General features: G+C 39.3%; 2 protein-coding genes across 4 annotated transcripts in view; both read right to left on the reverse strand.

Moving 5' to 3' along the window:
* The window catches only part of LOC148367072 (myocyte-specific enhancer factor 2A-like), a 40,965-nt gene extending 40,787 nt beyond the window's left edge, over nt 1–178 (reverse strand). For all 3 annotated transcript variants that reach the window (XM_088333870.1, XM_088333869.1, XM_088333871.1), the window contains exon 1: nt 1–178. This exon is cut by the window's left edge and continues 3 nt beyond it. The gene's annotated coding sequence lies outside the window, so the exon portion shown is untranslated.
* Nucleotides 179–2,429: 2,251 nt separating this feature from the next.
* The window catches only part of abcc12 (ATP binding cassette subfamily C member 12), a 34,598-nt gene continuing 11,996 nt past the window's right edge, over nt 2,430–25,031 (reverse strand). The window contains exons 16-26 of the mRNA XM_088333872.1: nt 22,035–22,217; nt 18,776–19,002; nt 18,568–18,705; nt 18,315–18,504; nt 16,217–16,306; nt 15,958–16,147; nt 13,911–14,070; nt 11,143–11,221; nt 8,125–8,238; nt 7,802–7,966; nt 2,430–5,965 (exon numbers count right to left, since the gene is read on the reverse strand). Coding sequence (XP_088189998.1) covers nt 5,864–5,965; nt 7,802–7,966; nt 8,125–8,238; nt 11,143–11,221; nt 13,911–14,070; nt 15,958–16,147; nt 16,217–16,306; nt 18,315–18,504; nt 18,568–18,705; nt 18,776–19,002; nt 22,035–22,217 — 1,638 coding nt within the window. The 3' untranslated portion in view covers nt 2,430–5,863. The remainder of the gene's footprint in view (nt 5,966–7,801; nt 7,967–8,124; nt 8,239–11,142; nt 11,222–13,910; nt 14,071–15,957; nt 16,148–16,216; nt 16,307–18,314; nt 18,505–18,567; nt 18,706–18,775; nt 19,003–22,034; nt 22,218–25,031) is intronic.

A 25,031-nucleotide genomic window follows, 5' to 3' on the forward strand; every position in this document is an offset into this window, starting at 1 on the left:
CGTCCCAAATTCGATGAAGACGAGGGAAAGATGAAGGAATGAATGACAAGATGCAGGAAAGGAAAAGGGAGTCAAGGAGTGGGTGGGAATGAGGGAGGAGATGCCGCTCACACGCTTCAAATCCTCCCCGCCTGAGAGCGCTCACGTCCCGACAACAAACCGCGCCCACTCCGCTGTCATCGCCATGACGACTGGAAATACTTAGTTACGAAGTCTTAGTAGGTACAAAACAAACAAAAATAAAATGATTTAGTTAAATAATTATTTAAAAAAAACACACAAATAACAAACCTTTCCTTAAAATACATTCTTGGTATCAATTTCTTTACAAAGTATTTCCAAATCCCTTTTTAATTTTCTTAGCTTACGCGTACAGTAAACCCTCGCTATAACGCGGTTCAATTTTCACGATCTAGCTACTTCACGTATTTGCATCGTGTTCAGCGTTCTGATTGGCTAAACAGCAAGGAAAATAATAAAACAGGTACCATATTTTCCGCACTATAGGGCGCACTGGGTTATAGGGCACATCCCAAAAATTAGTTTTTGGTCCTATATATTCCATACATAAGGCGCACCGGATTATAAGGCGCTACAATGGGAACGTCGACAAAACAGTCAGATAGTTCAGTCAAACTTATTACCCACTTAACATTCCGAAAGCTTGCAAAGAAGCAAATACGTGTCGTAGACACGTGCGGATGCGGTGTCCGTACGATGTCACTCAAATGCATCGTTCCAAATATCATTCACAAGGTTAAAGTCTTGGGATTCAAGAAATGCCAACCATTCCTTAGTTTCTATTTTATTTTTCGCTCGCAACTTTACTGTGCATATGACAATAAACACTTGGAATTGAGTTTAATTTAAAAAAAGACCCATCACAGAAACATCAAAATCACTCTGAAACAAGATACTGGGAAAATATATAGCCGGAGTAGCTCACCAAAGTCGTTGCGTTTATTAATAATGTGCAACCAAGGTCCTCCTTTATCCGTGAGTGTAGTAAATCCAGGAGAGTAAAATATTTACAAATACAGAATGGTAAAACATGTTTGCTCTATGTCGTAGACAACCAAACTTGCTATTCACATTCATCTTTTTCGGCCAATTGCAGGCTTTGTTTTGCCCCTTTAGCATATGAAAGCCTGTAAATGATAAAAAGGATCGGCCCCCTTTACCTCCGAATAACATCATTTGAATAACCAATAGTGATCGATTCAAATGATGATTGACACATTGGCTGGGAAATGAAACGCCGGCATATGTATCCCAGCATACACCGCGGACCACATCGCCTACGAGGAAAAATCTAGTCGGCGGCTGCTTGCCTTTGTTGCGAGACCTTGCGACATAATATTGATCCATATATAAGGCGCACTGTATTATAAGGCGCATGGTCAGTTTTTGAAAAAAATAAAGGCTTTTAGGTCAAGTCAAGTCATCTTTATTTGTATAGCCCTAAATCACGAAGAGTCTCAAAGGGCTTCACAGATTATTACACTATATTACAGACTATTTCTCAGCCGACGAGAAGAGTAGGTTATTCATATGCTATGGAGTAGAAGTGAGTTTTAAGTTTAGATTTAAACATTTCCACTGAGGTTGCAGATCGGATCTCAGGGGGAAGAGCATTCCACAGCACCAGTGCCCGGATGGAGAACGCTCTCGAACCAGCAGAACACTTCTTGGCTCTTGGGATCACCAGAAGACCGGCACTCTCAGATCGTAGGCTTCGGACCGGGACATAGGGGCAAATCAGATCTTTTAGGTGCGCCTTATAGTGCGGAAAATACGGTACATATTTTAAGGGCTTGGGTAGTTTTTCAGGGATTCTGTGTTGCTCGACTTTAAAGTGTCTGAGTATTAAAACGTTTAAATTAGTTCAGAGTTAGAGTGAAAAAATAAAGGCGAGTTTAGTATAGTAGTAGAATTCATTTTTTATTCATTCATTACAGGGATAATGTGACATATCATTGGTAGTATATCAATTAGAGACACAAAAAATCAGAAGAGCCGTTTGGGAGCTAAGCTGAAAGAGTTGGTTCTCTAAAAAAAACCCGAATTCCAATCACTAATAATTTGCGTTTTACAATAACATACCTGTCAACTTATAGGTTTTCCCCATATTCTGTATTTTTTTTTAAATGTTTCCATTTTAAATTGGGGAAAAAATAAAGTGGCCCCAGGCACGCCCCCGGACCCCCCATCGGGACAAACTGAAACTGATGATAAAAGTAAGATATGAGCAGATGGGCGCGGTGAAAAATATGTATAAAGGCTCTCTGAATTCAGTTGGACATTGTTAAACAAACTTAATAGGGCAAAAGTTTGATTTTAATCTTTTTAAGAAAACCTCAAACTACGCACAACCATCTTTAAAAATAATATGAATTTTTTAATCAAAAGCAAAAATACATGAACCATCATACAAGAGTGCAATTTTTTTAAACCATTAGATTGAGACATTTGTATTTATTTCACATAATATGAGGCTCACCTGAAGGGAGTTAAGATAATTGGCCACCATCTCTTGTTTTTAGCAGTGATATTTTTGTGAAAAAACATGTTTGGCTTAACACAGCCTGGACCCTAGCTCTAACCATCCCCAACTCAATTAAATTTGAGAATGCTGCTTTTTAAGATACCTGAGTTTATTTGCACAGTACAGGAAATGTGACAGTAGTCAAATAATCAATGAATAATTTTGAAAATACATGCCATTTTTCACTTTGTCCCTGTAAAAAAATATAAGAACATCATATATTTGCGCTAAAGCTCAACAATACATATTATGTAAGTGATGCCGTGAAAAGGTATTCGCCCCATTCCCGCTTCCTGTGTTTTTTGCATATGTATCACTCAAAAAGGTTTCAGATCATAAAATCAAGTTTAACATAAAACACAGACAACCTAATGAAATACAAAATGCAGTTTTGAAATGTTGATTCCATTTTTGATTCACATTTTTTAAGGCAAATTTTTTTTTAAACTATCTAGTAAGTAAGTGAGCCACTGAACTTAATAGCGAGTTGGGCCACCTTTGGCAGCAATAACATAAATCAAACATTTATGATAATTAATAATGAGTCTTTTGTAATGCTGTGGAGGATTTTTGACCCAGTCTTCTTTGCAAAATTGTTTCAAATCTGCCATATTGGAGGTTTTTCTAGCATGAACTGCCCGTTCAATGTCACAGCATCTCAATTGTATTTAAATGCAGACTTTGACTTAGCCACTTTATTCTGTTTTGTTTTTGGAGCCATTTAGAGATTCATTTACAGGGATCATTGTCCTTCTGCATTGATCTAAGAGCGTTTGAGTTTAAAAGCTCAAACTGATGGCCAGACGTTCTCCTTGAGGATCTTCTGGTGAACACCAGATTTTATTATTCCGTCAACCACAGCAAGTTGTTCCGGTCATGAGGCAGCAAAGTAGCCCAGACCATCACACTGCCACCACCATACTTTAGTGTCGGCATCATTATTTTTGTCAAATGCTGTGCCATTTTTAAGCCAGATCTTTCAGGCTGCACACCTCCCAAGAAGTTCATCTTTTGACTTATCAGTCCAAAGAATGTTTCTCCAAAAGTCTTGAGGATAATCAAGATGCTTTTTGGCAAATGTGTTCCTTTTTGACAGCAGTGGTTATGGCCTGGAAACTGTCCAATGGATTCCATTTATGGCCAGTGTCTTACTTAAAGTGGAGTCATGAACACTGACCATAACTGAGGCCAGAAAGGACTGTTGTTTTTTGGATGTTTTTCGAGGTTCTTTTGTAAGCTTGCATTCTTGGAGTAATCTTAGTTGGTCGAGTAGTCCTGGGAAGATTTGGCGCTGTTCCCAGTTTTCTACATTTGTGGATAATGGCTCTGACAGTGGTTCGCGGGACCCTACAGCCTTGAAAATGGCTTTGTGAAGAAATCCGGGATTGGTAGATTTCAATCACTTTTTTCTCATTTCTTTTGGAATTTATTTAGATCGTGGCATGTCAAATGTCTTCTTGAAATTTTAGCCTATTACACTCTGTCTACGGGCCCGGTCACACTGCCTTTTGCGTCTGTATCGCGGGTAAAATTTTGCGATTTTTTTTTTGCCCGTGGTAGAAAATGCGCAAAATTGGCCAACCCGCTGTTCATCCGTGGTATGCCCGCAAAACAAACGCCGGCGACTGTTCCGCTTCCTCATTGCGTCAGTTCCACGTCCTTTCCGCGTGTGGACCACGGGTATAAAAGCTGCCGAGCCGGGCTGTAGAAATCATAACCGCTCAAGACACAGTCCCGTGAAGATCAAGATTTCAAGCTATGGCACCGAGGAAGAAGCCAATACGTTATTATTGTAATAGTTTTTCATTTTTATTTTATTATCTTGTTATGAAATGAAAAGAAATGTCAAGAAATAAAACTGGATTAAGACGAGGTCACTACGGTGACGGGGATCCATGTTCACCCCATGACGTCTCGGCAAATCGCGCTGTATATACGCGGAGAAAGGCGTTTGACCGTCACACGCGTTACACACGCTAATGCACATGATAACACAGCGATACAGGCGCAGAACAAATGTGCTATGACCGTGCTCCACCCGCGATTACCCGTTGAAATTTTGCGTCTTCCCCGCGTGTAACCACCCCCTGACCGCGGCCGTGGCACGTCGTTCCGCGTCATTTCCGCGTCATATCCGCGTGTGTACCACGTGTGCCGCCCGCGGTTACCCGTGGTCTAAAGTTTTGAGCAGCGCAAAACGTTTTCGCGCGGCCAACCACGTGTGAATTTCTTGCCGTGTGTAAAGCACGACTGTATCTCGTCTGTATCGCGATCTCAAAGCGTCCAACAGCGTCTGCTTCACGGGCAGAAATTTCTGGCCGTGATTCAGCCTCGATACGCCCGTGAAAGGCTGTGTGACCGGGCCCTAAGACAGGGTTGTCAAACTCTTATACAGAGGGCCAGAACTTCAACCACACCTGTGGTCGTGGGCCGAACAGGATAAATATTTATTGAGTACACTAAAATTTATCTTTAAAAAAAACATAAATTATTATGAATTTAAAACAGTCAGGAATATTATTCCAGAATAAACAAACGTAAACATTCAATGAATTAAAAATTGTTGCTCTCCATAAAAATATCAATACCATACAAATTGAAAATATGAAAAAATTGAAATATAAATAAAATTTGTGCTTTTCACTTTGGGAATTTGCTTTAGTGAAAAACATCTTCATATTCTTCTTGAACTCTTCAACTTTCTGTATCCTTTCTCTGGAAGTTTTTCAGTTTACCCTGAAGTTTTGTCTTGTAGTGCCGTTTTACATTAAATTCCTTAATTACGGCCACAAAAGATCCACAAATAAGACACACGGGTTTACCGGCAATGTCAGTTAACATAATTTTCTCAGTAATTGTGGTTTTTAGCATACGAGTATAGTTTGAAAGTTACCAGCGTTTCATCCATTATAGTAGATGTATTCAAAATTATTTCACGGGACGGATATAATAGTACGCCGGGCCAGATGTGGCCCATGGGCCGTGAGTTTGACACCTGCGGTTTAAGAGATTCCTTTGAAGTGATTACTTGATTCAACACAGGCCTGTAGAATTAAACTCCGCTTTCCCAAAATTGTGGTTAGTCACAGTTGCTTTAACAGTGGGGCAATTACGTTTTCACATAGGGTCAGCTAGGATTAGATTTTTTTGTCCCTTACTAAATGAATTCAAAATTTCAAAACTGCATTTTGTATTTCCTTGGGTCTGGGTGATATTAAAATTATTTGATGATCTGAAACCTTTGCAAATGATAAATATGCAAAAACATCGAAATCAGGAAATTGGGTAAATACTTTTTTGCGGCACTGTACATTAATGCTACTCATTTGAGGCGCTTATTGTGTTTGCGGCCAACAGGAGCGATGAGAATAGCGAGTCGGACCTTTTCGACAACACATCGGGACTGTCCAATTCTGCCACCTGTAAAGTTTGGAAGGATATTAAGTAATCCAAGATTGAGTGTCATTGGGTACCTTTACATGCAGGCAGTAATCGGATCAGAAATGGAATCTTGCCAAAATTCCGATTATATAAAGCATCGAAGCTCGTTAAATAGATCGCGAGCTATTGATTGATCGAGAGGTAGAAAGTGTATTCAGTGTGTTGTATTTGTTGAAATACGCTGCCATCTAGTGGTCAAATGCAGCATGTGAGTGTGAACGTCAACTTTCGTCATGCTGCAGTAACAAATTGGAATATTTTCGATGAAAGGTGTAATTTATTAAGTTTTAAAAATTGTATTGTTTTTTTACTTATGGCTTGATAAGTATTTCGTGATCAAGAATTTCAAATGAATTGTAATATTTACATTTATATAATATTTATAAAAAGTATGACTATGGGGTTGATCCAAACGCCTTACAAATCAATAAAGAAAAATATTTATTATCCTTTTATTTAAGTATATATTGGAATTTCGATTAACCACAAATGTAAGTAGTGTATTTGCCTAAGTACAGGGTATTTAATATTTTAGGGATTATTATTATTGTATATGTATTTTAGGTAAATATACTAAAGACGGGGAAGCACGGCGGCGCAGTGGTTAGCGCGTGTGCGGCACAGTTCTAAGGTCTTGGGAACCTCCTGTGTGGGTTCAAATCTAGCTACTAGACTTACTGTGCGGAGTTTGTATGTTCTCCCCGTGCTTGCGTGGGTTTCCTCCGGGCACTCCGGTTTCCTCCCACTTTCCAAAGACATGCATTTCAGGTGGATTGGTCGGTCCAAATTGTCCCTAGGTGTGAATGAGTGAGCGAGTTGTCTGTCCCTGTGTGCCCTGCGATTGGCTGGCAACCATTAGGGTTGTCCCCTGCCCACTGCCCGATGATTGCTGGGATGGGCTCCAGTACCCCCGCGGCCCTACTGAAGATAAGCGGTGCAGCTAAAAAGATGAGATGAGTATGACTAAAACATAACGCCTTACGAATCAATAAAGAAAAACATGTATTATTTTATTATTTAAGTATATGCTGGAATTTCGATTAACCACAAATGTAAGTAGTGTATTTGCCTAGATTAAGTACAGGCTATTTAATATTTTAGGGATTATTATTATTGTATATGTATTTTAGGTAAATATACTAAAGACGAATAATATATCAAGAGTTTCTTTGGATATTCTTATGTTATAGGAATCACTTGTGGTATGGTTGCAGGTCTGAAATGACATTTATTTGTTCTTTATTTCCCTTTTGTGGGTTAGGGTTTTGTTTTCTTTTTCTTTTTTTAAATTTTGAATATGTCTTCCCTGCAAGGTGAAAAGGGAATAGAGGTAGACACCTACAGCCTTCTCCTTGGGCACGTTTACGTAATACATCTTCTATTTTACAGCTTTTTTTGTGCAAACATTTAGTTTCCTTTTGATTATTAGCATTTGATGTTGGTTTTTTTGTATGATGTGCTTTAAAATTTTAAGAAACAAGCACGGTGGCATGTGTAAAATAATCCGGCACTTAACGACATACTCGAAATACTCACTAATGTCGGGGCTTATTTGTTAGTCTCTAGGCATCATTTTCCTCATGTTGTCCTTGCCCTCGTGTAGGTTTTAGATCAGGGGATAGGGTAATAATAGTCTGTGGTTTGCAATAATCTGTGGTCTGTGCAGCCCTTTGAGACTCCTTGTGATTAAGGGCTATACAAATAAACATGACTTGACTTGACTTAAACGAATCATTCAGATTGTTTCAAAAATTGGACTTATGATCCAAGTCTGACTATTCCTTGCATGTAAACGTAGTCATTGGTAGCACTAACCATTCCGTTGTCCATAACCAGAATTCGGTCGGCCTGCATTACAGTATGGATACGATGAGCGATAGTGAGCATGGTGCAGTCTTGAAATGCGTCTCTAATGGTGGTCTGGATCAGGGAATCCGTTTCAGTATCAATGGATGCCGTCGCCTCGTCCAAAACAATGATCTGGACGGGAGAGAAACTTTTTAGCTGGCTTTTACAGTTTTTTATCAGGTAGATGAAGCTTCAGGAAGGTTATCCCAACACCCCTTAAACTCCTGAACCTAAGACCTTCCCAAAATTTGTCATTTCTTCATATGAGAGTGTGTAGGCGTTTTCACAACCTTGGAGTTGCGTAGCAATGCTCTTGCCATGCATATCAGCTGTCGCTCTCCGACTGAGAAGTTTTCACCGTTCTCCAAAACTAGTGCCTGAAGCTGACCCTCCAGTTTGGAGATCTGCGGAAGCAAAACATCAACGAGACAAGAGGTGTGAGTGAGACGGAAAATCGATAGGCCAATGGCTCGCTTTTGAAAGGTGATTTTTTTTTTGGCTAATGTTCTAGTGGAATCATGTATGTTTCCTCTATGATTAAAAAAAATCTTCAACTTGATGTTCAACCTTTCAGGAATGCACGGTAATCATCATTATTAATTTAAAAAATGACAATTGATATTTGCTATCTTTGCTCTGTTTTTAATATTGGACACCTGCAAAGGATATTGCAGTTTTTTAATATTATGCAGTATTTAAATCACTGTCACTTATGGCTGATATGTTGTTCTTTAATATAAACACCCTTTAGGACAGATCTGATTTTTGTATCGTAAGAGATCTGCGCTTTCATAGCGCTTTTCAAGTCACTGAAGACCTCCCAAAGCGCTCGACAATATACTTCACACCTACCCATCGGGGTCAGGGGAGGTCCTTTTAGAACAGATTTGGAATTTAGCAATGTGAAGGTTTTTTTCCAGTCCTTATTTAAAATGTCAACTGAGAAATAAACCTATTAATATTGTTATTTTGAGAGAAAAAAAATATGGCAATGGATCTGTTACATGGGACTGAAAAATGCCTAAATAAATAAATAAACAAACAAATAAATATCATAATAAGACTGAATACATACATAAAAATCGAAAATAATTCTAATCATATGACAATGTAAATGGAAATAGCAACAACTACATATGATATGAAAATAAAACTAAATTTTCTAGGGAAAATAGCCTGAAATTATATTTATTTAGTTCAGAATCAAATTCGTTGATTACAGATTTGGCCAACAGGTGGTGCTCACGATTTCCACATGAATTAGTTTCCAAAATGACCTCATTTATCATGAAGGAGGTAATACTCTAAATATAGAGTAATATAGAGTAATATATATACTGGACTGTCTCAGAAAATTAGAATATTGTGATAAAGTTCTTTATTTTCTGTAATGCAATTAAAAAAACAAAAATGTCATACATTCTGGATTCATTACACATCAACTGAACTATTTCAAGCCTTTTATTATTTTAATATTACTGAATTTGGCCTACAGCTTAAGAAAACTCAAAAATCCTATCTCAAAATATTAGAATACTTCCTCAGACCAAGTAAAAAAATAATTTTATAACAGCAAAACTAAATCAAACATTTGAAAATGTCCATTGATGCACTCAGTACTTGGTTGGGAATCCTTTTGCACGGATTAATGCATCAAGCCGGCGTGGCATGGAGGCAATCAGCCTGTGGCATTGCTGAGGTGTTATTGATGCCCAGGATGCTTCGATAGCGGCCTTCAGCTCATTTGCATTTGCAGGTCTGGTGTCTTTCATCTTCTTCTTAACTATACCCCACAAATTCTCGATGGGGTTCAGGTCAGGGGAATTAGCAGGCCAATCAAGGACAGTGATGCCCTGGTCAGTGCACCAGTTACTGGTGGTTTTGGCACTGTGGGCAGGTGCCAGATCATGCTGGAAAATGAAATCCTCATCTCCATAGAGCTTTTCAGCAGATGGAAGCATGTAGTGCTCTAAAATCTCTTGGTACACAGTTGCATTTACTCTGGACTTGATAAAACACAGTGGACCAACACCAGCAGCTGACATGGCTCCCCAAACCATTGCTGACTGTGGGAACTTCACACTGGATTTCAAGCAACTTGGATTTTGCTCCTCTCCAGCCTTTCTCCAGACTCTGGCGCCTTGACTTCCAAATGAAATGCAAAACTTGCTTTCGTCTGAAAAGAGGACTTTGGACCACTCTGCAACTGTCCAGTGCTTTTTCTCCATAGCCCAAGTCAGACGCTTCTTCCGTTGTCTTGAGTTCAGAAGTGGCTTGACCATGGGAATACGGCTATTGTAGCCCATTTCCCGGACACGTCTGTGAACTGTGGCTTTTGATACCTGGACTCCAGCTTCAGCCCACTGTCTTTGAATCTCCCCCAAATTCTGGAAGCGGCTCTTCTTCACAATTTTGTTAAGGCTGCGGTCATCTCTCTTGGTTGTGCAGCGTTTCCGGCCACATTTTTCCCTTTTTGTGGATATGCTTTGAAACTGCACTCTGTGAACAGCCTGCTCTTTGAGAAATTTCTTTTTGTGTCTTACCCTCCTGATGGAGGGTATCAATTATGGTCCTCTGGACAGAAGACAGATCAGCAGTCTTCCCCATACTTATGATTTAGTTTACTGAACCAAGCTGAGTGTTTTTAAGGCTCAGGAAACCCTCGCAAGGTGTTTTGAGTTAATTAGATGATTCAGGTGATTAGTTGAATAGCCTACTTGTATACTTTTTCATGATATTCTAATATTTTGAGATAGGATTTTTGAGTTTTCTTAAGCTGTAGGCCAAATTCAGCAATATTTAAATAATAAAAGGCTTGAAATAGTTCAGTTGATGTGTAATGAATCCAGAATGTATGACATTTTTGTTTTTTTAATTGCATTACAGAAAATAAAGAACTTTATCACAATATTCTAATTTTCTGAGACAGTCCAGTATATATATATATATATATATATATATATATATATATATATATATATATATATATACATACACACCTTGTGAAAAGGCTGGGCAAAATTGAGAAGCTCAAAGCTTTAAATCTGCCTAGTTTGTAAGCTTACTTGTCCTTTGTAGCACTGGTTTTCGGTTACACTACGCTGTACACGAAATCTAGTGGTTAAATATTACAAAGTGAAAGTGTCCCTTTAAACTTGCATTTATCTTTTTTGATAACTTAAACAGCGCATCATCTATGGACCAATATTATTTATATGAAATACTTAAAAATAATGATACATTATAAGATAAAATCAACCAGAGCCAGATTTCCACCTTTGGCTTTGTCCGGTGCACTGATTTCTCACCGAGTCCTTCATGTATGTCTTCTCCAGCGCTGCCCACAGCTCCTCATCACTGTAGCTGTTGAAGGGGTCCAAGTTGTGCCTGTCAGTGTAGATCAGGGTTGTCAAACCTATATAAGCTCAGGGGTCACTTGGTAGAAAAAACATTCCCACAGGGACTAGACTAGTTAATTAATGGCATAAAAAGTGTGGCTTCGCTAGGGGTCTGGGGTCTTTTCAGAGACTCACAATTAAATTACATTTTATGGATTCTTTGAGGAACAGATTTTAAATATAGTCAATTGCTCTCTCCAGACGGACGTTTTCCCTGCCGTAGATTTAGAAACCAGGTGGGCATCTCTTGTACTGTTTAAAACTGCTTTTATCTCATCTCACAGACTGACATTTCTGAGTCGGAATGAATGCAGGACCCTTGAAGTCAAATGTGGGGTTCCCCAAGGTTCAATTTTAGGCCCATTACTTTTTAATCTGTATATGCTTCCTTTGGGGTTGTCATGAGGACACACAAAGTCAACTTCTATAGTTACGCTGATGACCTACAGCTGTACATTGTCATGTCCCCTGATGACACAAGTCCTATAGATGCACTTTTAGATATTAAGTCATGGCAGAAACCTTCCAACAGCTCAACTAGGACAAAACAGTGGTATTAGTCATTGGTCATGAAAGTCAGAATGAGAAACTCTTTAACCTTTAGACTGCATTAAAAACTTATTTTTGACTCTGAGCTCAATTTTATTCCGCATCTAAAAATATAACCATCTCAAGAATATAGCCAGAGTCTGCCCAGTTCTCTCTCAGGCAAACACGAAATTATTCTAATCCCCTGCTCTCCGGTCTCAAAAAAAAAAAAAAACATTGCCAGCCTGCAGCTACTACAAAATTCAGCAGCACACGTGCTTCCAATTTTATACCAATTTTTGAATCGCTGCATTGGCTCCCTGTGCGTTTCAGGATAAATTTTAATATGCTTTAACTAATTTTTAAATGTCTTGACTGTCTCAGGTGAATCCAATCTGTCTGAATTGCGTTTTTTACATTTGGCTTCCTGGTCTCTGATGTCTTCTGGCAGCGGTTTGGTGACTGTTCCTAGGGTGAGGACCAAAACCTTTGATGAAGCAACATTCAACCACTTTGGTCTTCACCCATGGAACGGTCTGCCGGAGGACATCAGGTCTGTGAGGACCCTTAATATTTTGAAGAGGAAGCTCAAGAACCATTTTTTTAATATGGCTTTTAACTGATTGTTTTTAATTTAGCATTGATTTGTTTAACTTCTAATCATTTACTGTAGAATACTTTACTTTTACTTTACATTTATATGTTTTGTTCTGCAGTTGTTTTTATGTATATTTTTATATTTTAGTTTTTTTCTTTTTCTGGGGACCCACACTGGTTGGGTGAAGCTCAATGGCTGAAATTCCGAGGCCACATGCTGCCATCCCTTATCAGTGTGGATAACTCTACCTCAGGTCCCTTTTCTCACATGGTTAGTCTTTGCATTGTCATCATCAAATCGTATTCATTTTACTGTTTGTTTTGTTTTTATTGTATTTTAACCATTGTGTGCGTCTACATCACGTAAGTTAAGAGTGTGGTTTAAGGAAGGGATTTGATTCTTATTGTACATTGCATGTTTTAATTCAGCACTTTGAATAGCAATTTATTGTCTTAAAAGTGCTTTACAAATAAGTTTGATTTGATTTTTTATTTGATTAGAGTACATGGTATACTAAAATTACACGTACTGTATGTGTATATCTTAAACAGTAACAATGTAACATCCATCCATCCATTATCTGCACCGCTTATCCTCAGTAGGGTTGCGGGGGTGCTGGAGCCCATCCCAGCTATCTCCGGGCAGTGGGCAGGGGACACCCTGAACTGGTTGCCAGAGTTGTTCAGATATCTCTAGCATAAAGAACATGCTTTCCAAACTATCATCTTCATTCCAAATCACTAAATCTATTTTGATCTTCCGTGGCAAATTTACCGGCAAACAACTCTCGGTAGGTCCCAGAGGAAAATGATATGCCGGCTTCCTTTTCCTCTTTTTACTTCACGGTCAAGGTGGAAATTCTTAACACAGGCCAAGAGCGCCTTCTTGCGGTTAAGTGTGAAAATAATATAAGTGACGTACAGTACCGATAATAAACAGAAAACTAAACAATATGATATGTTAATGATTTCAAATATAAGTCTCACCAGAGTATAAGTCGCATTCCTGGACAAACTGAAAAAAAACCTGAGATTTATAGTCCCAAAAATTTGGTATGTTTTCACAATGTGAGGGAAATTTCAACTCCCAAGTGTTTATTTGTCAATGCTACTTCTTTGATTGAAAAAAAAAACATGAAAATGTACATAATATGTACCTGCATGCCACGAGGATTATACTTCTGCAGACACCCAAGTGCATTTTTTTAAATTATACCTGTGACATTAATTTTAAGTAAAATAACATCAGAAAGGGTTGCCTCAATATTCCCTGGTTAATTGATATTGTCGGCAAATACAGCCACGGTGGGTGCTTTGAGAGTGGTGGATGGTTTTGGTGAAATCTAGTGTACATATTTAAAACTGCAAGTCATTGTGTGACACGATGCAGCTCATTTTTCTCTTGTGCTTCTCTAAGCATTGTCTTGCAGGCCATATAATATGATGTGGCGGTTCACATTTGGCCCGAGGACAATGAATTTGGCAGATGTGGTGTAGACACAATTGTTATTTTGCCATTGATGGTCCACAACATCTGTTTTCTCGTAAATTACCTGACAGTGCCGATGAAAAGCACGGGGTCCTGAGGGATGATGGACATTTTGCTACGCAGATCATGTAGACCGATGGTGGAGATGTCAATGTCATCTATCAGGATGCTTCCTGCCGCCGGCTCAACCAGCCGAAACAGAGCAACCCCGAGAGAAGATTTACCTGGCGACAGCAGGAAACAAATGGATGACTTGTTCAAAATTTGAAAATGTAAACTGTATTACGCCATTTTTTTGTACTCAAATTTTTGGTGCACGTTATACATGAAGTTTTACAGTTTATTACCATATTGGTACAATGATTTATCGCAGTCGAAAAATATAATTGACCACAATCGCAAACCACTGGATACAACAAGAATTGAACCCGGGTCACAGTGGCGAGAGCAGCGAACCCTGACCTCTAGACTGCTAGTGATATAGATCAATGGTCGACATCTACCGGGCTGTGGACCGGTACTGAGCCCTGGGTCATTTGGAGAGAAAAAAAAAGTTGCTTTATTTTTCTTTTTTTTCTTTTACCGTGTTTATCCGTGTGTACACAGTTTTTTTTTACCCCCAAAACACACAAGATTTACAGTCATTTGTATTTAATCAATGATTGATTAGTTGCCAAATTCGGCTGACCATATTTGCTCAGCATTGGACGCAACAGGAATCAGACCCAATCTGTGGCGGTGGGACATTCTATTCCAAACCCCTAGTCCAGTAGAAATGTAGATGACATCAAAAAGGCAGTAGACTTCATCTCAAAATTTCACTACAGTATTAGTACTCAATGTGCCACGCTGTACAAAATTGTAATGCAGCATAATGGGAAAGAGTTAAGCCAAAACAATGATGTCATTTAAAATTGTAGTGATCTAGAGATTACAAAGTTGGTTTAGGCTTATTATTGATATTATTACGAATGATATTATTGGGCCAGGCCGCGATAATATTGTCAGACATTAAACTGGTCCATGGTACAGAAAAGGTTGCTGACCTCTGATATAGATGGCATATGATAAACCATTACATTTTATCTCATTGTCATGCTATCTTTATTTATGGTATCGAAGATAAATGTAGGAGGATGGAGAAAAATGAGTGTCATCTTAAAAAATATATATAAACGCAAAAAGGTATGACAAGGGAAACAATTCTTTGGTGTATCTGATAATGAATTATACTTTGAAGAAAATGAATTAAAAACATTGTAAATTTCATGTTGGTATTGTGTACATAGTTTATGTCAAGGGTTCTCCAACCTTTTTTAAGCTACTTTTTTTTAATCAATAATTAGCGCAAAGGGAACCCAGTTTGACATGCCTTTCTAGAATAACTTATCATGTTATCACTATGTTGTTACCAGGTTAATTATTAAAAGTAGGGTTAACCATAAATCATTTTACTAGAAAATCACAATGACCTAGCACTGGTGTGCTATTTTCAGAACAGGTCTGCGGGAAACTCAGCTGTCCCTAGGGGGCACCACATTGGACACCACTGGTTTATGTTGTCAATACATCATTTCAAAAATGGCCGCACGTATCCAGCGTTTGTCACTTACAATGCTTACATATACTATTTTTTACATTTTAGAATTTGGGAATCGCTTTAATGTGACCCGTACTTACTTAAAATAAAGTTGCTCGGAAATACATGAAATGTACCTTGTAAAAAAAGCTTGCTTCAATTCATTTTAAGGGCCACCAGTCCCTCTGTTTTTAATTGCAAATAAACATCAACATCTTCTGTCTTCATCAAAAGGGATACGATTCCAAATTGGGCTAAGAACTTTGGCGGTTGGCACAGCGAACAGCAAAAAAATCACCATTGTAAATAGCCGTGGTTATATTCTTCTGTCGCAGTTATTGGTATTTGCTTCAACTCAAATGCTCGTTCAAGTGCGGTCCGCTAGGGTGCACCTTGCCATCCGTCATGGCTCTCATTTTTCCAGGGCAGGGGACGTAACGTCACGTGACAAGGGTCAATACCGTTTTTTAATCAAAAGTTAAGGGTGCACATTATACACGAACAAATGCGCTATTTTTTTCCAAAACCTTACCAGAACCCGTCCTTCCTACGATGCCCAGCTTTTCTCCCGCTCGGATGAGTAGGTCAAGCCCGTTGAGAACGATGGGCGTGTTGTCCCGGTACTTCATCTTGTAGTCCCTGAAGGTGATGGAGCCGCCTTTGGGCCAGTTCTCCGGGATATTAGCGTCTTCTACACGAGTGGGCCCCTCTGATTTACAAGACTGTATCAGGGAAGCTTAGATTAGAAATCCATCATTCTCATCTGAATTGTTTTGAGGAGGCTAACTGACTGTGATGTACTCCTGCAGCCTCTCCACTGAGTTGAATCTAGCCTCCACCTCTGTGGACTGCTTCACAACAAACTGTAGCATCCCTGTCAACTGCACACATATCACATATTCCATTTCCAATGTTGTGAAGTAAAAGATTACAAATACTTGGTCGTATATTTGAATCTATACTTTATTTTGATTTTTCTGAATATGAATGAATTTTTACTGCGGAGTTCGTACATTTGAAAACTTTAATCCTATGCAAATATAATTTTAATTAACTTGGCTTTGATTCAAATTATACGTTTTTTTATTTGATTGGATTCACGACAATTCAATCCAATGTTGATTAAAACAAACATATTTTCATATCAGGGCAGCAGACAGTTCTGAGGTCATGAGATCGAACCTTCCTGTGTGGAGTTTGCATGTTCTCCCCGTGCTTAAGTGGGTTTCTTCAGGGAACTCTGGTTTCCTCCCGCATTTCCAAAAAATGTGTTTCAGGTTAATTGGTTGGTCCAGATTATTGTTAGGTGTGAATGAGCGAGTGACTTGTCTATCTCTGTGTGCCCTGCGACTGGCTGGCAAACAGTTCAGGGTGTCCCCTGCCCATTGCCCAAAGATAGCTGGGATGGGCTCCAGCACGCCCGCGACCCTACTGAGGATAAGCGGTGCTGATAATGGATGGATTTTCATATCAATGACATTAAGAAATATATGAATTCCAAATTCAATTATATAGAAAGGTTTGTAAGTCAATTGATTAAGTTTATTTTTTGTAAAAACAACACTTTTTCAATTATAATTTAACCTAAAGAAATAGAAGAAAAATACAATTTAAATTACTGTTGGAGGAAAATTAAGTAAAGTAGCAAAATGCACAATTGAGTAAGCCTTTAAAATAACTTTCATATATATATATATATATATATATATATATATATATATATATATATATATGAGCGAATGAGTTGTCTGTCCCTGTGTGCCCTGCGATTGGCTGGCAACCAGTTCAGGGTGTCCCCTGCCCACTGCCCGGAGATGGCTGGGATGGGCTCCAGCCCCCCCGCCACCCTGATGAGGATAAGCGGTACGGCTGATGAGATGAGATGAGATATATATATATATATATATATATATATATATATATATATATATATATATATATATATATATATATATATATATATATATATATATATATATATATATATATATATATATATATATATAAATTGGGGGGAAAAAAAATCAAAATACTGTAATCCCTCGTTTATCATCATTAAAAGGAACTAGAACTAGCCAGGAAATAGTAGTAGTTCACAACCCCCATTTTTAAAATTTGCTCTGCTGGCCCCTGCTCGTAGTGGACAGGGGATAATGGATTGAGGTAGGTTAAGTTTTGTTCATCTTAGGCGAGAAAAAAAATGAAAAAAAAAAATATTTGCCACACATGACACAAATTTGCTCTCTTGGCAACCACTTTCACAAACAGTAAATGGGGATAATGCAGCATTGCCAAGACAATGAGGTTCATTTTAGGCTGAAACACAGTAACAGCAAAAACAGAGCCGCCAGGTTGGACTATAGTGTGGTCTGGTGGTCCCTACTCGGAGCAATATGTGAACAGGGATAATGGATCCCAGGTGCATGACTGCAGTTCTCTTTTAGATGAACAAAACGGCAAAAAAATCCCCCAGGCCAGAAAAAACGTGCTCTGCAGGCCCCGCTCGCAGCAATATGCAATGTGGGATAACGGATCGCGGAAAATGTTTCTACCCATGATGCATTGACGCTTTTTTGCATTTATTTATATGTTTCAGGAGGACTTTCTGTTTCTTTCATTTGTCTATGTGAAATATGTGATGATGAGATAAAATGGAAAACATAATGCCTTTTCTATGTCACCTTCATCACTGGCGGTCCAGTGATTACACAGTAAATTTAGGCCTATTAACGTTATTGTTTTAATTATTTATGTTATTATTTGTCTAGGCCACGAGAAAATTGTGAGATATTAAGCCTGTTCGTAATACAGATAAGGTTTGGGTCTACTGTTCTAAATGACTATCAGATTTCTTTGGGCAAATGTTCTAAAAATGTTACCTGGCCTTACCTGTGTTGTGTAGGATAAAGCCAGCCCCTTCAAAGACGGACCGACAATATCGTTACTACTCAGGACAGCAAAGAGCGAGACGAACAAGGTGAGCATGACTGCCATTAAGTCAAGCCTGAAGGATAGCCATCGGGTCCCAGAGTTGAAGAGCATGTAGTTGTTAGTGTTGATGTCACACAGAGACTTGAACCTACGGCAGGACACGACAATGAAGCCCCTGCATGGGGGACCAAGCTCAATTGCTAAAACTCACTGTTCGATGTGGCTTTCCCTCATATCGTAGGCGTGGATGGTGCTGAGGCCTTGCAGCGTGGAGGTAGTGTGGGAGATGCAAGGAGAGCGAGTGATGTTCTCCATTTTTTTCATCAGGCGAATGCTCTTCTGGAACAAGCTGCATAAAAAAACACTGTTCTTAAACACACCCTGGTTGATCCCGGTGGTCTGATGTGGAGTCAACGCACAAGAGCAGGATGGCGAACAAAACCGCCATGATGAGTACAGGGACAAGCATGAGAGGGAACACTGCAGAGATGGTGATGATTGTGCAGGTGACCAGCAAGGAAAACTGCAAGAAAGGATCCATGTAGAGTGGGAGAACAAAATCCAACTCCTCCTGGTCTTTTGAGAAGCGGTTGAGAATGCGGCCAGTCGGCGTGGTGTCGAAGAAGCTCATGGGGCTCTTTATGATCTGAAAATGACAGTACCTAACAATGTACAGCAGTGGTGTCAAACATACAGCTTGTGGGCCAGACCAGGCCCGCCATCGTATTTAATCCCGCCCGTGAGACAATGCTGAGAGAAGTACAAACGAAAAATGAAAAAGGCATACAATGTATTCACCAAAAAAAGTTTTTTTTTTAAATTAGAGAACCCACTGATCAGAATTAGAGAACAACAATGGCTTTGGCATAGAAAATAAATCTGAAGGTTACAACAATCAGCAATTAGTAAGAAGTATACAGGAATCTGCTGTGAACGACTTCAGCACATTTGCGGCCACAGGATAGCACGAGTTTCTCACACTGCTCCGGTGTAATTTTGGTCCATTCCACTTCCAGCCTCCAATACAGATCGGTGATTTTAGGGTTATTTGAACATATGTTTGTCACCAAGAATTTTCTAGAGGTTCTCTATTGGGTTGGTATCGGGATTCTGGGCAGGGCAGTCTCGCTTTTTGATTTTCTTTGATAATGAGAGGTTTGGTCACTGCAGTGTGGGTTTTCAGTCCAAATATTCTTAAACGGCGAGACGCTGCATGGCGAGACAGATGCTTACCATGTTCAACCCTAAACTGGCAAACAATTCTAGCTGCAGTGTGCAAAAAATTACCATTAACATCGTCCACAGTGAGCAGTCCTCTCTTGCATTTGTCTTCCGTGGACGACCAGCCTTCTAGGGCAACTTGAATGAGTTTGTAGTTCTGTAAAGATTCAATATTCTTGAAACCACTGATTTGGACCTATCAACTTGTCTTGCTATAGGGTCATCCATTTATTTTTTATCTGGTCAACCTGCTGCCAGGAGCCTTTCAGTCACTTTAGAATGGCCCACCATCTTGAAAAGTCAGTGAAACTGACAGAATTCCAGTTAAATAGGGGTTGACAGATAATCATGGAAATCTAAAACCATGTGAATCTGTCTAACTGCAGGGACGATGGCTCAAAATGTATGACCTGTGCTACAACCAAGCTCCTCTTTCTCCCTCAACAACAAGACGACAAGTATCAGATCAACATCACTAATAAGCTAAAAAATCCAAGTGTGTCTTAAGTCTAAATTTAACAACTTCCACCAAGTTTGCAGATCTAATGTCCGAGGGCTGAGCATTCCACAGCACCGGGGCTGAAATGGAAAATGCTTTGGACCCTCCAGTTTCCTTTTGGTTCTTGGAATCACTAGTAGACAAGCATTTTTCAAGCAAAGGCTCTGAGCAGGAACTGACAACCATTTATCAACCAGAGAACATGTTTTTTTTTTGAAATGCACTGTTGATTAACACCACAATAGATCAAATCACCCAGCTCTCAAGCAAATGCTGACTTTCATCCCAAAGATTTACCAGTCCTGCCCTCGGGTGAGTGTTGAAAATATTTGTAGATTGTCTTTGCTGCTCAGAAACAAGAGAATATAGTTGCAATAAGTCTATCATTTGTTGAGGTCGTTCAATATAAAATTAGAACATTAAATATCTGGACATGAAATATCAATATCTGTAGAAACATCTGTCAAATCTGTGGAAGTTTACACTATAAACCGTCAGTGTCCAGACTAAGTCCTAGGGCCTTTTGCAGCCCATATACCAAAATTATACCTGTCTTAAAGGGACACTGTGTAATATCTGACGACAAGATGTCGCTGTATTGTGTAGTGCAAACAAAGAGGAGTGCTAAAAAGCACAAGCAACAACAAACACTACGGAGACTCAAAAGGACCAAATCATATCCTTTTTCTTCTCATTTTTTACCCCAGGTTTCACAAGCTGTTTGCTTTTTTGGGGTACCCTTAGGAGCAAGATGGCGGACAATCATTTTACCTCATTTTAGGTGAGCCTCATGTTGTGTAAAATAAATACAAATTACTGGCCTGCAAGTATTTTAAAAATTACATTTAAATGATAGTGCATGTATTTTTACTTACTATTAAAATCCAAATTGTTTTTTCAAATTATTGACTTTTTTGCAACTAGGAAGGGCTAAATAATGCAAAATGTCCCTTTCAAACGTGTTTCATACAATGCAATGATGCTTAATAAGTATTTAGAAATTTGAAAGTCTTACAAAACATTCATCCAGTACATCTTATTTATCAACATAGCCTATTAACCTGGAGTCTTTCCCAGTTCATTTTGGCAGCCTTGGATTTCCATCTTTTTCGGAATCAAAGTGTGAATTCAATAGTAACATGAGCAATAATAGAAATTTTTCGGAGGATGTCAAGTACTCTGGAGGCCCAAAAAAAAGAAGATAAAATCGTTGTCGAAAGCGATTTTAAGAAGCTGTGATGTCAATGGTCATAAGATTTCTAAAATACACTATTCTGTATCCAGGGTTCCCCCAGGATATTTACATTGAAATTTACTGACTTGACTTTTTAAGACGTTTTCAAGACCACATCCAAAACAATTTAAGACCAAGCTTGCACGTATTCTGGCAGGTAAAAAAAGATAATTAATTAAAAAGAACAATATTGGGTTGAAAAAGAATCCAAAATACACAAACTATGATCCAAACGTACCAAAACCAAAAACCTCCAAAAGGCTGGACAAGAAACTATAAGGTAAAATTGTGCATTTTGGTCACTTTGAGTCTCCATAGTTTGTATCCTTCCTTGTACTCGTTTTTGGTTGCACTCCACAATACAGAAATGTCTTGTGGTCGGATAATACAAATTGCCCCTTTAATGTAAGTAAAACCCATGCAAATTAGGAATTCGTTCATACATTTTCACATTAATTCAGTTATAGTTTCACATTCATTCTTAATGTTTTTTTAGATCGTATTCTGTGTACCAAATTAAAACACTTTCAACGCTTTCCTTTGTGGAAAACCTGAATTGGCACAGTTTCACCAAGACCCTTGCTTTAGAGGCCCAAAATAAAAGAATAAAGATGGGACCCTTAAAGAAAGTACTCTACTTAAAAAAGAGTTAACACAGCAGAATACGCCAAATTTGTATTCCTGGTACCTGTTATCGTCTTTAATGGCAAAATGAGCTTCATACCTTCTTGATCATGGTGTCGTGGAAGTAGCAGGCAGCATGCAAGATGACATGAGTATAGAAGAAGCACTTCACCACAGCCAAGCTAATCATGACCAACACCATCACGCCATAGACCAGCTGGTAAAAATGCAGGTCCGGGTTCTTGGAAATGTCGTCTTGCGCGGATGTAGTGCTGTTGGCTGACTGGAAAAAGTAGCAAAAAAAGGCCTCGCATTAAGTTATAATGCTTAATTCTGCTTTGGTCTTAGTCTTTGACAACTTATAGAAAGGGTAAAATATCGTAGACCCCCGTGATACATCATCCCCGCTTTAAAACGTTTATACTTGGGGTGGGGTAGGATTTGTTTGTCAACCCCTAATTACAACATTTTACCCAATATACGATTTTACACCAAAGGTACATAAAATTTCATTTTTCATATATATATATAATCTCATCTCATTAGCTACACCGCTTATCCTCAGTAGGGTCGCGGGGGCGCTGGAACCCATCCCAGCAATCATCGGGCAGTGGGCAGGGGACACCCTGAACTGGTTGCCAGCCAATCGCAGGGCACACAGGGACAGACAACTCACTCGCTCATTCACACCTAGGGACAATTTGGACTGGCCAAATTACCTGAAATGCATGTGTTTGGAATGTGGGAGGAAACCGGAGTGCCCGGAGGAAACCCACGCAAGCACGGGGAGAACATACAAACTCCGCACAGGAAGTCTGGAGCTGGATTTGAACCCACGGAGGAGGTTCCCAAGACATGAACTGTGCCGCACATGCGCTAACCACTGCGCCGCCGTGCTGCCCATATATATACAGGACTGTCTCAGAAAATTAGAATATTGTGATAAAGTTCTTTATTTTCTGTAATGCAATTAAAAAACCAAAAATGTCATACATTCTGGATTCATTACACATCAACTGAACTATTTCAAGCCTTTTATTATTTGAATATTGCTGATTTTGGCTTACAGCTGATAAAAACTCAAAAATCCTATCTCAAAATATTAGAATACTTCCTCAGACCAAGTAAAAAAATAATTTTATAACAGCAAAACTAAATCAAACATTTGAAAATGTCCATTGATGCACTCAGTACTTGGTTGGGAATCCTTTTGCACGGATTACTGCATCAATCCGGCGTGGCATGGAGGCAATCAGCCTGTGGCATTGCTGAGGTGTTATTGATGCCCAGGATGCTTCGATAGCGGCCTTCAGCTCATTTGCATTTGTAGGTCTGGTGTCTTTCATCTTCTTCTTAACTATACCCCACAAATTCTCGATGGGGTTCAGGTCAGGGGAATTAGCAGGCCAATCAAGGACAGTGATGCCATGGTCAGTGCACCAGTTACTGGTGGTTTTGGCACTGTGGGCAGGTGCCAGATCATGCTGGAAAATGAAATCCTCATCTCCATAGAGCTTTTCAGCAGATGGAAGCATGTAGTGCTCTAAAATCTCTTGGTACACAGTTGCATTTACTCTGGACTTGATGAAACACAGTGGACCAACACCAGCAGCTGACATGGCTCCCCAAACCATTGCTGACTGTGGGAACTTCACACTGGATTTCATGCAACTTGGATTTTGCTCCTCTCCAGCCTTTCTCCAGACTCTGGCGCCTTGACTTCCAAATGAAATGCAAAACTTGCTTTCGTCTGAAAAGAGGACTTTGGACCACTCTGCAACTGTCCAGTGCTTCTTCTCCATAGCCCAAGTCAGATGCTTCTTCCGTTGTCTTGAATTCAGAAGTGGCTTGACCATGGGAATACGGCTATTGTAGCCCATTTCCCGCTTCAGCCCACTGTCTTTGAAGCTCCCCCAAATTCTGGAAGCGGCTCTTCTTCACAATTTTGTTAAGGCTGCGGTTATCTCTCTTGGTTGTGCAGCGTTTCCGGCCACATTTTTCCCTTCCAACAGACTTTTTGTGGATATGCTTTGAAACTGCACTCTGTGAACAGCCTGTTCTTTGAGAAATTTCTTTTTGTGTCTTACCCTCCTGATGGAGGGTATCAATGATGGTCCTCTGGACAGCAGTCAGATCAGCAGTCTTCCCCATACTTGTGATTTAGTTTACTGAACCAAGCTGAGTGTTTTTAAGGCTCAGGAAACCCTCGCAAGGTGTTTCGAGTTAATTAGATGATTCAGGTGATTAGTTGAATAGCCTACTTGTATACTTTTTCATGATATTCTAATATTTTGAGATAGGATTTTTGAGTTTTCTTAAGCTGTAAGCCAAATTCAGCAATATTAAAATAATAAAAGGCTTGAAATAGTTCAGTTGATGTGTAATGAATCCAGAATGTATGACATTTTTGTTTTTTTAATTGCATTACAGAAAATAAAGAACTTTACCACAATATTCTAATTTTCTGAGACAGTCCTGTATATATATATATATATATATATATATATATATATATATATATATATATATATATATATATATATATATATAGGGCAGCACGGCAGCGCAGTGGTTAGCGCTTGTGCGGCACAGTTCATGTCATGGGAACCTGTCGTGGGTTCAAATCCAGCTCCAGACTTCCTGTGCGGAGTTTGTATGTTCTCCCCGTGCTTGCGTGGGTTTCCTCCGGGCACTCCGGTTTCCTCCCACATTCCAAAAACATGCATTTCAGGTGAATTGGCCGGTCTAAATTGTCCCTAAGTGTGAATGAGCGAGCGAGTGAGTTGTCTGTCCCCGTGTGCCCTGCGATTGGCTGGCAACCAGTTCAGGGTGTCCCCTGCCCACTGCCTAGAGATGGCTGGGATGGGCTCCAGCCCCCCGCGACCCTAATGAGGATAAGCGGTACGGCTAATGAGATGAGATGAGATGAGATGAGATATATATATATATATATATATATATATATATACAAACACACACACACGCTGTTGTGGTCAAAAATTGCAAACACTTGAGAAGAACACAATTGGGTATACTGTAGTAGTAACATACATTGAAACTGCAGAAGTACTAGTAATGCACTATGTTTATGTGTTCT

The sequence above is a fragment of the Urocampus carinirostris genome, chromosome 4 (genome assembly GCF_059441175.1).
Source record: "Urocampus carinirostris isolate Australia breed hairy pipefish chromosome 4, RoL_Ucar_1.0, whole genome shotgun sequence".
NCBI classification, from domain to species: Eukaryota; Metazoa; Chordata; class Actinopteri; order Syngnathiformes; family Syngnathidae; genus Urocampus; species Urocampus carinirostris.